General features: G+C 47.9%; 1 protein-coding gene across 1 annotated transcript in view; it reads left to right on the forward strand.

The window, feature by feature from the left end:
• sptbn5 (spectrin, beta, non-erythrocytic 5) overlaps positions 1-13,275 on the forward strand; it is a 177,732-nt gene that overhangs the window by 146,108 nt on the left and 18,349 nt on the right. The window contains exons 68-72 of the mRNA XM_028566292.1: positions 255-422; positions 3,268-3,485; positions 10,023-10,212; positions 11,857-12,033; positions 12,894-13,001. Of these exons, the coding sequence (XP_028422093.1) occupies positions 255-422; positions 3,268-3,485; positions 10,023-10,212; positions 11,857-12,033; positions 12,894-13,001 (861 nt within the window). The remainder of the gene's footprint in view (positions 1-254; positions 423-3,267; positions 3,486-10,022; positions 10,213-11,856; positions 12,034-12,893; positions 13,002-13,275) is intronic.

Below are 13,275 nucleotides of genomic sequence, written 5' to 3' on the forward strand. Positions count from 1 at the left end.
TTAAAAACATGTTAAATTATATATATATTTTGATATATAAGTCGCACGTGACTATAAGTCGCAGGACCAGCCAAAGTAGGAAAAAAAGTGCGACTTATAGTCCGGAAAATACGGTAATCAAATTTGAAATGTAGAGGGGTAATTTACCCATTAGTGCTTTAGCAATAAAAATCAATAAATGGAATTTCCTTCCTCCTTGATGGCCGACGCAGATTGTATGAATGCAACGTAACTGCGTGTCTCGTTTCCTCCAGAACCTGCAGTCGGCGAGGGAGGTTCACCAGTTTGATCACGACGTGGACGAGCTGAAGGGCTGGATAGCGGAGAAGGAGGCGGTGCTGGACTCGGAGGACCAGGACCAGGACCAGGACCACGACCTGCACTCCATCCAGACTCTGCTGAGGCAACACGAGGCGCTGGAGGTGGGAAAGTAATCCAAATATACAACTACAGAAAGTAAAAGAAGTACTTGAGAAAATTTCCGTGCAATTTGGGAAAGTGCAATATGAGTGGGATGCTGTGGTGTGGGTCCTCTACTTTTTCTTCTGTGAGTGTAGGGGGAGGGTCTTGTGTGTTGGATGTTTATTTGAACGCATTGGATGAGATAATGTACGCTTATATTTCAGGCACTATCTTGCACCCGGTGCAGAGTAGCAAGGGTCTTTGCTAGTTTAAGACCTACACAGGTGTCAATTTCCTGTCTAGCGCCCACGTCGTTTAAATAACAAATACACCTGCACCCATCTGTGGCCCATGGGCGTGCTGGTCTTACAGGGAGGTGTGTTCAGGTGCATTCTGGGCGTGCTGGTCTTACAGGGAGGTGTGTTCAGGTGCATTCTGGGCGTGCTGGTCTTACAGGGATGTGTGTTCAGGTGCATTCTGGGTGTGCTGGTCTTACAGGGAGGTGTGTTCAGGTGCATTCTGGGGTGCTGGTCTTGGTCTTAGGTGCATTCTGGGCGTGCTGGTCTTACAGGGAGGTGTGTTCAGGTGCATTCTGGGCGTGCTGGTCTTACAGGGAGGTGTGTTCAGGTGCATTCTGGGCGTGCTGGTCTTACAGGGAGGTGTGTTCAGGTGCATTCTGGGCGTGCTGGTCTTACAGGGAGGTGTGTTCAGGTGCATTCTGGGCGTGCTGGTCTTACAGGGAGGTGTGTTCAGGTGCCTTCTGGGCGTGCTGGTCTTACAGGGAGGTGTGTTCAGGTGCATTCTGGGCGTGCTGGTCTTACAGGGAGGTGTGTTCAGGTGCATTCTGGGCGTGCTGGTCTTACAGGGAGGTGTGTTCAGGTGCATTCTGGGCGTGCTGGTCTTACAGGGAGGTGTGTTCAGGTGCATTCTGGGCGTGCTGGTCTTACAGGGAGGTGTGTTCAGGTGCATTCTGGGCGTGCTGGTCTTACAGGGAGGTGTGTTCAGGTGCATTCTGGGTGTGCTGGTCTTACAGGGAGGTGTGTTCAGGTGCATTCTGGGCGTGCTGGTCTTACAGGGAGGTGTGTTCAGGTGCATTCTGGGCGTGCTGGTCTTACAGGGAGGTGTGTTCAGGTGCATTCTGGGAGTATTGCTATCTTGAGGCAGCAGGAAGTGATTGCACCATTGACCACCAAAAACCTGGTCTAAAGTCAATAACGCAGCATTTCATTGTTATTTTAACAGAGCATTAGTAAGATGCTCCTAGGCTCGTACACAGCGCGCACACTGTGCTTGTTACACACACAGGGACACACAGCAGCACACACACACACACACACACACACACACATATACACACACACACACACACACATGCAGAAGATTACAAATAAAAATATTATGATGCAAATCCTCCATCATAACAGCAATGCTGCGCCTGTCTTTTAAGGGGAATGGGAGCTGATCTCTGATTGGTTGATTGCATGTTACGCCCTAAACACACCTCTGATTAATGAAGACACTAAGAACAACCCTTTAGGACCAGGCGCCCGGTGCACGGAGTTCCTTTTTTATACGTTTTTTTTTGTCACTTTTCCAAATGTTTTTGCACTTGTTTTTGACATTTTTGTCACTTTTTTTCAAATGCTATAAAATTGAATAAAACCAGTTGGTTGTAGGGAGCCATCCACGTTATATTTTTTTTGATAATTTGGTTGAAAGAAATGGAAATATGGGTCAAATTTGAGGGTTAAATAATCAGAATCTGTAAAGTTACTAAAGCTGCCAGAGAAATGTAGTGCAGTAAAAATACAACATGTCCCTCTGAGATGTACATAAGAAAACAGGACACATGGATGTTTCCCATAAACATAAATATATTCTGATCTGATTACAGCAAAGACAACGTCGGCAGTATTGACGGCAAAATAGGCTCCAGAATATTTCCTTCTGGATTGACAGGTGACATATTAGAAAATCGTTTTTCTTTTTTAATGACATTTATATATCTGCATTTATATCAAAATCTCGAGACTTTCAAACATCAACATGTCATTTATTAATATGTATTTGTGTCTAAATGACATTTGAACATCTTTTCCTGTTCTATTCTGTCTGGAAACGCTTGAAACTTGAAAAATAGGCGTCGGTCCTATTTCTAGCATGCACGCGTTTTCGGCTCGAGCCGCACCTGAGACGTGCGTGTCACGCAGCCAGTGTGTAAGGCCGGTTACACACCGGCTGCGTGGCGTGTCCGTTTATATTTGGGCTCCCATGGTAACAGGTTAGAGCGTGCACGCTGCCTGCGTGACACGCACGTCTCAGGCGAGGGCTTGAGCCGAAAACGCGTGCATGCTAGAAATAGGACCGACGCCTATTTTTCAAGTTTCAAGCGTTTCCAGACAGAATAGAACAGGAAAAGATGTTTATATGTCGTTTAGACACTAATACATATTAATAAATGACATGTTGATGTTTGAAAGTCTCGAGGTTTTGATAGAAATGCAGATATATAAATGTAATAAACAAAAAATATAGATTTTTCTAATATGTCACCTGTCAATCCAGAAGGAAATATCCTGGAGCCTATTTTGCCGTCAACACTGCAGACGTTGTCTTTGCTGTAATCAGATCAGAATATATTTATGCTTATGTGTTTATTTGAAACATCCATGTGTCCAGACAAGGCTAGCAGCAGCAGCAGCAGCGCCACGTCAGACACCTTTCTGGTGGGCAAAGACAGACGAAATCCACGCAGCCAGTGTGAAGGAGGCCCTGATGGTTTGTGTCGGAGTGAGTGCGATGATCAATCTTGGTTAGAGGCATTTTTTTTGTTCAGCTTGGTTTGTTGTTGCCGTCTGCCATCAGAGGGAGCTGGTTCTGATCTCCGAGGAGGTGACCCGGAGCCGAGAGGAGGGCCGCGCTCTGATTGGACGGCAGCCGCGGGCCCGAGCCGCGGTGTCTCGGAGGCTGGAGGAGCTGCAGGCCTGCTGGGCCAGCGTCCGGGACAAGGCGTCCCAGCGCCGAGCCAGGCTGGGCCAGGCCCAAGACATGCAGAAATACCTGTCCCACTGGACCGAACTCATGTAGGTCCTCCTCACGTCTCACACACACAACATCTAACACAGTGTTTCTCAAATGAGGGTACATGTCCCCCTAGGGGTACTCTGGAGGACTGCAGGGGGTACGTGTCCCCCTAGGGGTACTCTGGAGGACTACAGGGGGTATTTGTCCCCCTAGGGGTACTCTGGAGGACTGCAGGCGGCATGTGTCCCCCTAGGGGTACTCTGGAGGACTGCAGGGGGTATGTGTCCCCCTAAGGGTACTCTGGAGGACTGCACGGGGTATGTGTCCCCCTAGGGCAGGGGTGTCAAACTCAATTTCATTAAGCGCCAAACTGGAAAAAGAGAATCCCATCAAGGGCCAGACATGTATAGTTTATTGACATGCCTTTATTTCATCAAAAATGTCAAATATCTTTGTCTCAATTATTGCATGTCTCGTATAGTCTTCTCACTTACAGTCTGGTCCACATAAAGCCCTGAAAAAATGAGCAAAAAGTTCCAAAGCCATCCTAGAATTTAGAAAATCAAGTAAAAACAATAATTACATTTTCTAAGTAGGCTACCACCCAGCTGACTCACAACAAGCTCTTTCAAATCTGGAATATGCAATCTCTCTGGTTCTTCTGGGGGAATTTCCGAGTCTCAAAGTCGGCAAATTTGCCAAATTCTGCTTTGAGTGTGGCGTAATTGCAAATTGAAGAACAGTTTCCCATGTTTTTGGTTTGGCGCACAACTAGGTGGGCCAAAATATATTGTGAACCTAGATTGATATGAGGGCCGGATCAGAATGAGCGAGGGGCCGGATTTGGCGCGCAGGCCTTGAGTTTGACACGTGTGCCCTAGGGGTCCTCTGGAGGACTGCAGTGGGTACGTGTCCCCCTAGGGGTACTTTAGAGGACTGCAGGGGGTATGTGAGATATTTAACTAAAAGTTTAATAGTAACGAGGCTGTTGTCCAGAACTTTGTTCCTCTTTATGTAGACTTTTTTTCCTACCAAAAATGTGACATTTATGTCTCCTTCTTTGGACCTGATCTATCCTTCCTTCTACTGTCATTCTATTCTACTTTTTACAAGTTTCTCGCTAGTTATGTCACTGTTTTTGAAGTTTAAGATACTATTTTCAACCTATTCTTTCCTTCCTTCCTTCCTTCCTTCTTTCTATTATCTTTTTTCCAAGGTTTTATCTTTATTTTTCTTTATTTATTTATTTTTTTACAGTTTCTTGTCTCCTTTTCTCATTACCATTTATATGTTTCTTTTTCTTTTACAGTTCCAAGGCTGTTGTTTAGTAAATCTATCGCTGACAGCTCTGTACTGTTCCCCTTTATAGAGACTTATTTTCTACAGAAAAAGATTAACGCTGGTCAGGGGGGGTACTTGGCTTAAAGAATCAATTCAAAAGGGGTACATTATTGAAAAAGGTTTGAGAACCAGTGATCTAACAGATGGTTTATGGTTAGTTTGTTTCAGCGAGCTGCTGTAACATTTCTACAGAGCAACATCGGTACGCCAACATGTCAACATTGGCTGTCATATATGGATTTTCTATTTCAAATGGGTACAATCTGATTTCATTGTAAAGCTAAGCACACTACGTTTCTATTTATTGTATTGTGGCAGGAGAAGACCTATCTGATTGCTAGCCATGCTGTGTTTTTATCTTCCCCTAATAAAAAAGGAAGCTCTTTGTCCTCTCTATCGCTCTCTCTCTCTCAATCTATCACTCCCTCTCTCTCTCTCTCTCTCACTCTGTCTCTCTCTCTCTATCTCCCTCTCTACCTCTCTCCTTCCCTCCCTCTCTCCCTCTCTCTCTCCCTCTCTCTATCTATCTCCCTCTCTACCTCTCTCCTTCCCTCCCTCTCTCTCTCTCTCCCTCTCTCTCTCTCCCTCTCTCTCTCTCATGGCCTCTGGCTTCTCCGTTGATCTTCTCTAATGGCTTTCAAGGGTTCACCTGGACCTTGTGAGAGGACGACAGACTGAGTGTCCCACCGTCTGTTCTGGTCTTTGCTGTGTCCCACAGTCTGTGTTCGTCTTTGCTGTGTCCCACAGTCTGTGTTAGTCTTTGCTGTGTCCCACAGTCTGTGATAGTCTTTGCTGTGTCCCACTGTCTGTGCTGGTCTTTGCTGTGTCCCACTGTCTGTGTTGGTCTTTGCTGTGTCCCACTGTCTGTGCTGGTCTTTGCTGTGTCCCACTGTCTGTGTTAGTCTTTGCTGTGTCCCACTGTCTGTGTTGGTCTTTGCTGTGTCCCACTGTCTGTGTTGGTCTTTGCTGTGTCCCACTGTCTGTGTTGGTCTTTGCTGTGTCTTTGCTGTGTCCCACTGTCTGTGTTAGTCTTTGCTGTGTCCCACAGTCTTTGTTGGTCTTTGCTGTGTCCCACTGTCTGTGCTGGTCTTTGCTGTGTCCCACTGTCTGTGTTGGTCTTTGCTGTGTCTTTGCTGTGTCCCACTGTCTGTGCTGGTCTTTGCTGTGTCCCACAGTCTGTGATAGTCTTTGCTGTGTCCCACTGTCTGTGCTGGTCTTTGCTGTGTCCCACTGTCTGTGTTGGTCTTTGCTGTGTCCCACTGTCTGTGCTGGTCTTTGCTGTGTCCCACTGTCTGTGTTAGTCTTTGCTGTGTCCCACTGTCTGTGTTGGTCTTTGCTGTGTCCCACTGTCTGTGTTGGTCTTTGCTGTGTCCCACTGTCTGTGTTGGTCTTTGCTGTGTCTTTGCTGTGTCCCACTGTCTGTGTTAGTCTTTGCTGTGTCCCACAGTCTGTGTTGGTCTTTGCTGTGTCCCACTGTCTGTGCTGGTCTTTGCTGTGTCCCACTGTCTGTGTTGGTCTTTGCTGTGTCTTTGCTGTGTCCCACTGTCTGTGCTGGTCTTTGCTGTGTCCCAGTGTCTGTGTTGGTCTTTGCTGTGTCCCACTGTCTGTGCTGGTCTTTGCTGTGTCCCACTGTCTGTGTTGGTCTTTGCTGTGTCCCACTGTCTGTGCTGGTCTTTGCTGTGTCCCACTGTCTGTGCTGGTCTTTGCTGTGTCCCACTGTCTGTGTTGGTCTTTGCTGTGTCCCACTGTCTGTGTTGGTCTTTGCTGTGTCCCACTGTCTGTGCTGGTCTTTGCTGTGTCCCACTGTCTGTGTTAGTCTTTGCTGTGTCCCACAGTCTGTGCTGGTCTTTGCTGTGTCCCACTGTCTGTGCTGGTCTTTGATGTGTCCCACAGTCTGTGCTGGTCTTTGCTGTGTCCCACAGTCTGTGCTGGTCTTTGCTGTGTCCCACAGTCTGTGCTGGTCTTTGCTGTGTCCCACAGTCTGTGCTGGTCTTTGCTGTGTCCCAACGTCTGTGCTGGTCTTTGCTGTGTCCCACAGTCTGTGCTGGTCTTTGCTGTGTCCCACAGTCTGTGCTGGTCTTTGCTGTGTCCCACTGTCTGTGCTGGTCTTTGATGTGTCCCACTGTCTGTGTTAGTCTTTGCTGTGTCCCACTGTCTGTGCTGGTCTTTGCTGTGTCCCACAGTCTGTGTTCGTCTTTGCTGTGTCCCACTGTCTGTGCTGATCTTTGCTGTGTCCCACTGTCTGTGTTAGTCTTTGCTGTGTCCCACTGTCTGTGCTGGTCTTTGCTGTGTCCCACAGTCTGTGTTCGTCTTTGCTGTGTCCCACTGTCTGTGTTGGTCTTTGCTGTGTCCCACTGTCTGTGTTCGTCTTTGCTGTGTCCCACAGTCTGTGTTCGTCTTTGCTGTGTCCCACTGTCTGTGCTGGTCTTTGCTGTGTCCCACTGTCTGTGCTGATCTTTGCTGTGTCCCACTGTCTGTGCTGGTCTTTGCTGTGTCCCATAGTCTGTGTTAGTCTTTGCTGTGTCCCACTGTCTGTGTTGGTCTTTGCTGTGTCCCACTGTCTGTGCTGGTCTTTGCTGTGTCCCACAGTCTGTGTTCGTCTTTGCTGTGTCCCACTGTCTGTGCTGATCTTTGCTGTGTCCCACTGTCTGTGTTAGTCTTTGCTGTGTCCCACTGTCTGTGCTGGTCTTTGCTGTGTCCCACAGTCTGTGTTCGTCTTTGCTGTGTCCCACTGTCTGTGTTGGTCTTTGCTGTGTCCCACTGTCTGTGTTCGTCTTTGCTGTGTCCCACAGTCTGTGTTCGTCTTTGCTGTGTCCCACTGTCTGTGCTGGTCTTTGCTGTGTCCCACTGTCTGTGCTGATCTTTGCTGTGTCCCACTGTCTGTGCTGGTCTTTGCTGTGTCCCACTGTCTGTGCTGGTCTTTGCTGTGTCCCACAGTCTGTGTTAGTCTTTGCTGTGTCCCACTGTCTGTGCTGGTCTTTGCTGTGTCCCATAGTCTGTGTTAGTCTTTGCTGTGTCCCACTGTCTGTGTTGGTCTTTGCTGTGTCCCACTGTCTGTGTTAGTCTTTGCTGTGTCCCACTGTCTGTGTTAGTCTTTGCTGTGTCCCACTGTCTGTGTTGGTCTTTGCTGTGTCCCACAGTCTGTGCTGGTCTTTGCTGTGTCCCACTGTCTGTGCTGGTCTTTGCTGTGTCCCACTGTCTGTGCTGGTCTTTGCTGTGTCCCACTGTCTGTGTTGGTCTTTGCTGTGTCCCACTGTCTGTGCTGGTCTTTGCTGTGTCCCACTGTCTGTGCTGGTCTTTGCTGTGTCCCACTGTCTGTGTTGGTCTTTGCTGTGTCCCACTGTCTGTGCTGGTCTTTGCTGTGTCCCACTGTCTGTGCTGGTCTTTGCTGTGTCCCACTGTCTGTGTTGGTCTTTGCTGTGTCCCACTGTCTGGGCTGGTCTTTGCTGTGTCCCACTGTCTGTGTTGGTCTTTGCTGTGTCCCACTGTCTGTGTTGGTCTTCGCTGTGTCCCACTGTCTGTGTTGGTCTTTGCTGTGTCCCACTGTCTGTGCTGGTCTTTGCTGTGTCCCACAGTCTGTGCTGGTCTTTGCTGTGTCCCACAGTCTGTGCTGGTCTTTGCTGTGTCCCAACGTCTGTGCTGGTCTTTGCTGTGTCCCACAGTCTGTGCTGGTCTTTGCTGTGTCCCACAGTCTGTGCTGGTCTTTGCTGTGTCCCACTGTCTGTGCTGGTCTTTGATGTGTCCCACTGTCTGTGTTAGTCTTTGCTGTGTCCCACTGTCTGTGCTGGTCTTTGCTGTGTCCCACAGTCTGTGTTCGTCTTTGCTGTGTCCCACTGTCTGTGCTGATCTTTGCTGTGTCCCACTGTCTGTGTTAGTCTTTGCTGTGTCCCACTGTCTGTGCTGGTCTTTGCTGTGTCCCACAGTCTGTGTTCGTCTTTGCTGTGTCCCACTGTCTGTGTTGGTCTTTGCTGTGTCCCACTGTCTGTGTTCGTCTTTGCTGTGTCCCACAGTCTGTGTTCGTCTTTGCTGTGTCCCACTGTCTGTGCTGGTCTTTGCTGTGTCCCACTGTCTGTGCTGATCTTTGCTGTGTCCCACTGTCTGTGCTGGTCTTTGCTGTGTCCCATAGTCTGTGTTAGTCTTTGCTGTGTCCCACTGTCTGTGTTGGTCTTTGCTGTGTCCCACTGTCTGTGCTGGTCTTTGCTGTGTCCCACAGTCTGTGTTCGTCTTTGCTGTGTCCCACTGTCTGTGCTGATCTTTGCTGTGTCCCACTGTCTGTGTTAGTCTTTGCTGTGTCCCACTGTCTGTGCTGGTCTTTGCTGTGTCCCACAGTCTGTGTTCGTCTTTGCTGTGTCCCACTGTCTGTGTTGGTCTTTGCTGTGTCCCACTGTCTGTGTTCGTCTTTGCTGTGTCCCACAGTCTGTGTTCGTCTTTGCTGTGTCCCACTGTCTGTGCTGGTCTTTGCTGTGTCCCACTGTCTGTGCTGATCTTTGCTGTGTCCCACTGTCTGTGCTGGTCTTTGCTGTGTCCCACTGTCTGTGCTGGTCTTTGCTGTGTCCCACAGTCTGTGTTAGTCTTTGCTGTGTCCCACTGTCTGTGCTGGTCTTTGCTGTGTCCCATAGTCTGTGTTAGTCTTTGCTGTGTCCCACTGTCTGTGTTGGTCTTTGCTGTGTCCCACTGTCTGTGTTAGTCTTTGCTGTGTCCCACTGTCTGTGTTAGTCTTTGCTGTGTCCCACTGTCTGTGCTGGTCTTTGCTGTGTCCCACTGTCTGTGTTGGTCTTTGCTGTGTCCCACTGTCTGTGCTGGTCTTTGCTGTGTCCCACTGTCTGTGTTAGTCTTTGCTGTGTCCCACTGTCTGTGCTGGTCTTTGCTGTGTCCCACTGTCTGTGTTGGTCTTTGCTGTGTCCCACTGTCTGTGTTGGTCTTTGCTGTGTCCCACTGTCTGTGTTGGTCTTCGCTGTGTCCCACTGTCTGTGCTGGTCTTTGCTGTGTCCCACTGTCTGTGCTGGTCTTTGCTGTGTCCCACTGTCTGTGTTGGTCTTTGCTGTGTCCCACTGTCTGTGCTGGTCTTTGCTGTGTCCCACTGTCTGTGTTAGTCTTTGCTGTGTCCCACTGTCTGTGCTGGTCTTTGCTGTGTCCCACAGTCTGTGTTAGTCTTTGCTGTGTCCCACAGTCTGTGCTGGTCTTTGCTGTGTCCCACTGTCTGTGTTAGTCTTTGCTGTGTCCCACTGTCTGTGCTGGTCTTTGCTCTGTCCCAGGACCTGGCTGAGGGAGGTGCTGTCTCTCGTTCGAGGGGAGGCTCTGAGCGTGGAGGGAGCGGACCTGGAACAGCTCCTTAAAAAGCACGACGAGTACCGTGTCCAGATCGACCGACAGCTCAGCAAATCCCAGGCCGTGAAGGAGGAAGGGGGGCATCTGATAGAGGGAGGGAACTTCATGTCCCCAGAGGTAACACTGCCACATTCAAAGAGGATTCGGTTATATAAAAAAGAGGGCCAGATATTAAAAGAAGATTAAAAGAACCACTGGACAGGAAGGACAGCGGGAATTTAAAAGAAGAAGCAGTTGGGGGCAAAAAGCACCATCGAGCCACAGTGTAACCCCGATGACCTGCCTGGACTCGTTCGTAATCAATCATAGTTTTTTTGCATAATTAATTTCAGTCTCTGCCAGAGACACCTGTTTTCATTAAATATAGGCATTTTTTTCATTTACATGCGCTGCAGCTGTGTATTTGAAAACTGAAGGAAACCCTGTCTTTGCAGTTTATTTTGATCACAGTCTACTTTAAAAAAAAAAACAACCTTGTTACATCAGACATGTGGCTTCAACTTGCAGCTGAATATTTAGCCCACTTTGAAAAAAATAAACCGCTATACATACGGTTGGGCATCGTTTATTTTATTTTTTTCAATACTGGTGCTAAAACGATACTTTTAAAACAGTGCCGGTGCCTGAACCGATACTTTAAAAAAAAAAAAAGAGTAATAGGGTATTTTACAATAACTATGAATGCACCACGGGGCTTAATAGTTTCAAGTGAACGCACCACGTCTGTGTTTTTCCGACAACGGCAGCTGCACACTGCTCAACGTTCCACTGTTGGAATCCACTACAGTGAAATACAGACGGCCTTTACACCGTTTAGCTGTTCATGCGGGGGTGGGGGGGGACGCCTATTTTTCAAATACGCCGCACTTTCGCCGCATTAATTGCCGATTTCCGCGCACAATATGCTGGGCTTGCATGATTTCATAATCCCTGCATCACTTTGTTTTCTCTTTTTCATCAAACCGCAATCTTTGCATGTTCCCGCAATTTTCATCGCATAAAATTGCATAAATATCATACATAGCATATTCCATCAAATCTTTTAAGAAAACGTGCCGCATAATTAAAAAAGGATTACAAAATCACAAAAAAAACCCCGCATTTTTCTGGAAGGACTGGCTAGCAAAAGGTAGGCTAACGTTACCTGCTGTCAAGTGAAGTGTTAGCTAGCTAACGGTAGGCTAACGTTACCTGCTATCAAGTGAATTGTTAACTAGCTAACGGTAGGCTAACGTTACCTGCTATCAAGTGAATTGTTAACTAGCTAACGGTAGGCTAACGTTACCTGCTATCAAGTGAATTGTTAACTAGCTAACGGTAGGCTAACGTTACCTGCTATCAAGTGAATTGTTAACTAGCTAACGGTAGGCTAACGTTACCAGCTATCAAGTGAATTGTTAGCGTCCCGTCACGTGCAGCGAGTTGTCTCTAACGTCTGTTTCAGAGCATCAGAGAGCAGCGCCCAAGGCATTTAAGTGGCACCAAAATGAGGCACCGAAATCCGCGTTGCAATTCGGTTGGGTAGATACCGGTCGGTTAGGCACCGGTGCTGTATTAGCACCGGGTTTCGGTACCCAACCCTAGGTATGCAGTATATCGTGTGTCGCCATTCAGCTGAAAAATACAGAGATAAGATTTTTGGTCCGTTTCGCCCGGTCCTACTCCTGACTCCAGTCTTTGTCCAATCGTTGTGATACATGCAGAAAGCAAGGACCATTCATATTAAAGCACTGTTGTGTGTTTTCCTGACCCTTCTCCCAGGTGGGTGAGCGTGTCTGTGAGCTGGAGGAGCTGGAGCTGCAGGTGGAGAAGGTTTGGGAGGAAACCAGGCTGCTGTATGAGGAGGAGCAGGAGGTGTCACTCCTGCAGAGGGAGCTGGAGCAGGCGGAGCGCTGGCTGAGCTCCTACGAAAACACGCTGATGGCCGAGGACTTCGGGGTACGTCTCACAGCCGGGAGTCACGCAATAAACCATCAGTGTCCTCAACCGCATTGTAAAAAGAAATAACGTGGATGGTTCCCTACAACGTTCTTCACAAGTACATGAAATGATCAGTTCACTACTTTATTTCAATTTGGGTGTTTTATATAAAGGTGCAGTATAGGTAAGACTCATATTTGCTGAAACTGCCCCTATGTTCCAGTAGAAGAACTTTAAAATAAATAGCCTAAATCAGTCTCCTCTGGCTCCACCTACAGTCTGTAGTGAGATTTGCAAAAATCCACCGCTCCCTGTTCAGATGCACCAATCAGGGCCAGAGGGAGGTGTCTAACTGCGTGTCAATCACTGCTCATGCACACACATTCATTCTCCCTTGTAGGGGGAGGGGCTTAGGAGACCGTTTTGGGCTTTAGCAGAAAGGGGGGAGGGACTGAGAAGTTGTCGATTGTTAAAAAATGTTGGCTAAGTCCTGGATCTTCACAATCCTACCTACTGCACCTTTAATTTTATAGCATTTACATTTTTCTTTTCTTTAAAAGAACGTTGTCAAAATGTGGAAAAAAACAACAAAAACGTTAAAAAAAAAAATAGAAAAATCCACAAAAACATCAGAAAAAGTGACTTAAAACGTCAGGAAAAATGGCAAAAGTGTCTAAAAATGTTGACCCAGAAAGCTAAAAGTTGCATGGTGGACGGGGAGACGACACAAAGGTTAACTGGCGTGGCAATGTGATCGATCAAAAAACACAAAAAGGTTTCTGGACATCACACTGTCTTTTAGCACTATTCTCCATGACAACATTCAGACCAAGAGCCATCACCTTTACATAAACCGCTCGATGTTTGGGTTCCTCCAGGACTCGGTGTCTGATGTGATGGAGCTCCTGAAGAGGCAGGAGGACTTGGAAGCCATGATCCAGGCCCAGAGTGACCGCTTCATCGCCCTACAGCAGAAGAAAACACAGGTTGGTTGTTAAAGCTAATGGGCCATATTTTAACGATCTAAGCGTACGTATACAAACTGGGAACTATATTCTCAGAAGGAGAAGCACTGCAACTTCTGCTACTTGGGCGGAGTGATTTGCTCGCAGCACCTGAGAAGCCCCGCGGTGAGGAGCCAAGGGGGGTAAGCGAGCGTCTGGAAAGCGTAGCTACTATGGCGCCATTTTGATGCTACAAAGCCACCACCTCCCGTTAGCATCCCATTGACTCCCATTCATTTTGACGTCACTTTGACAG

Source organism: Perca flavescens, chromosome 20, assembly GCF_004354835.1.
Source record: "Perca flavescens isolate YP-PL-M2 chromosome 20, PFLA_1.0, whole genome shotgun sequence".
Taxonomy (NCBI): Eukaryota; Metazoa; Chordata; class Actinopteri; order Perciformes; family Percidae; genus Perca; species Perca flavescens.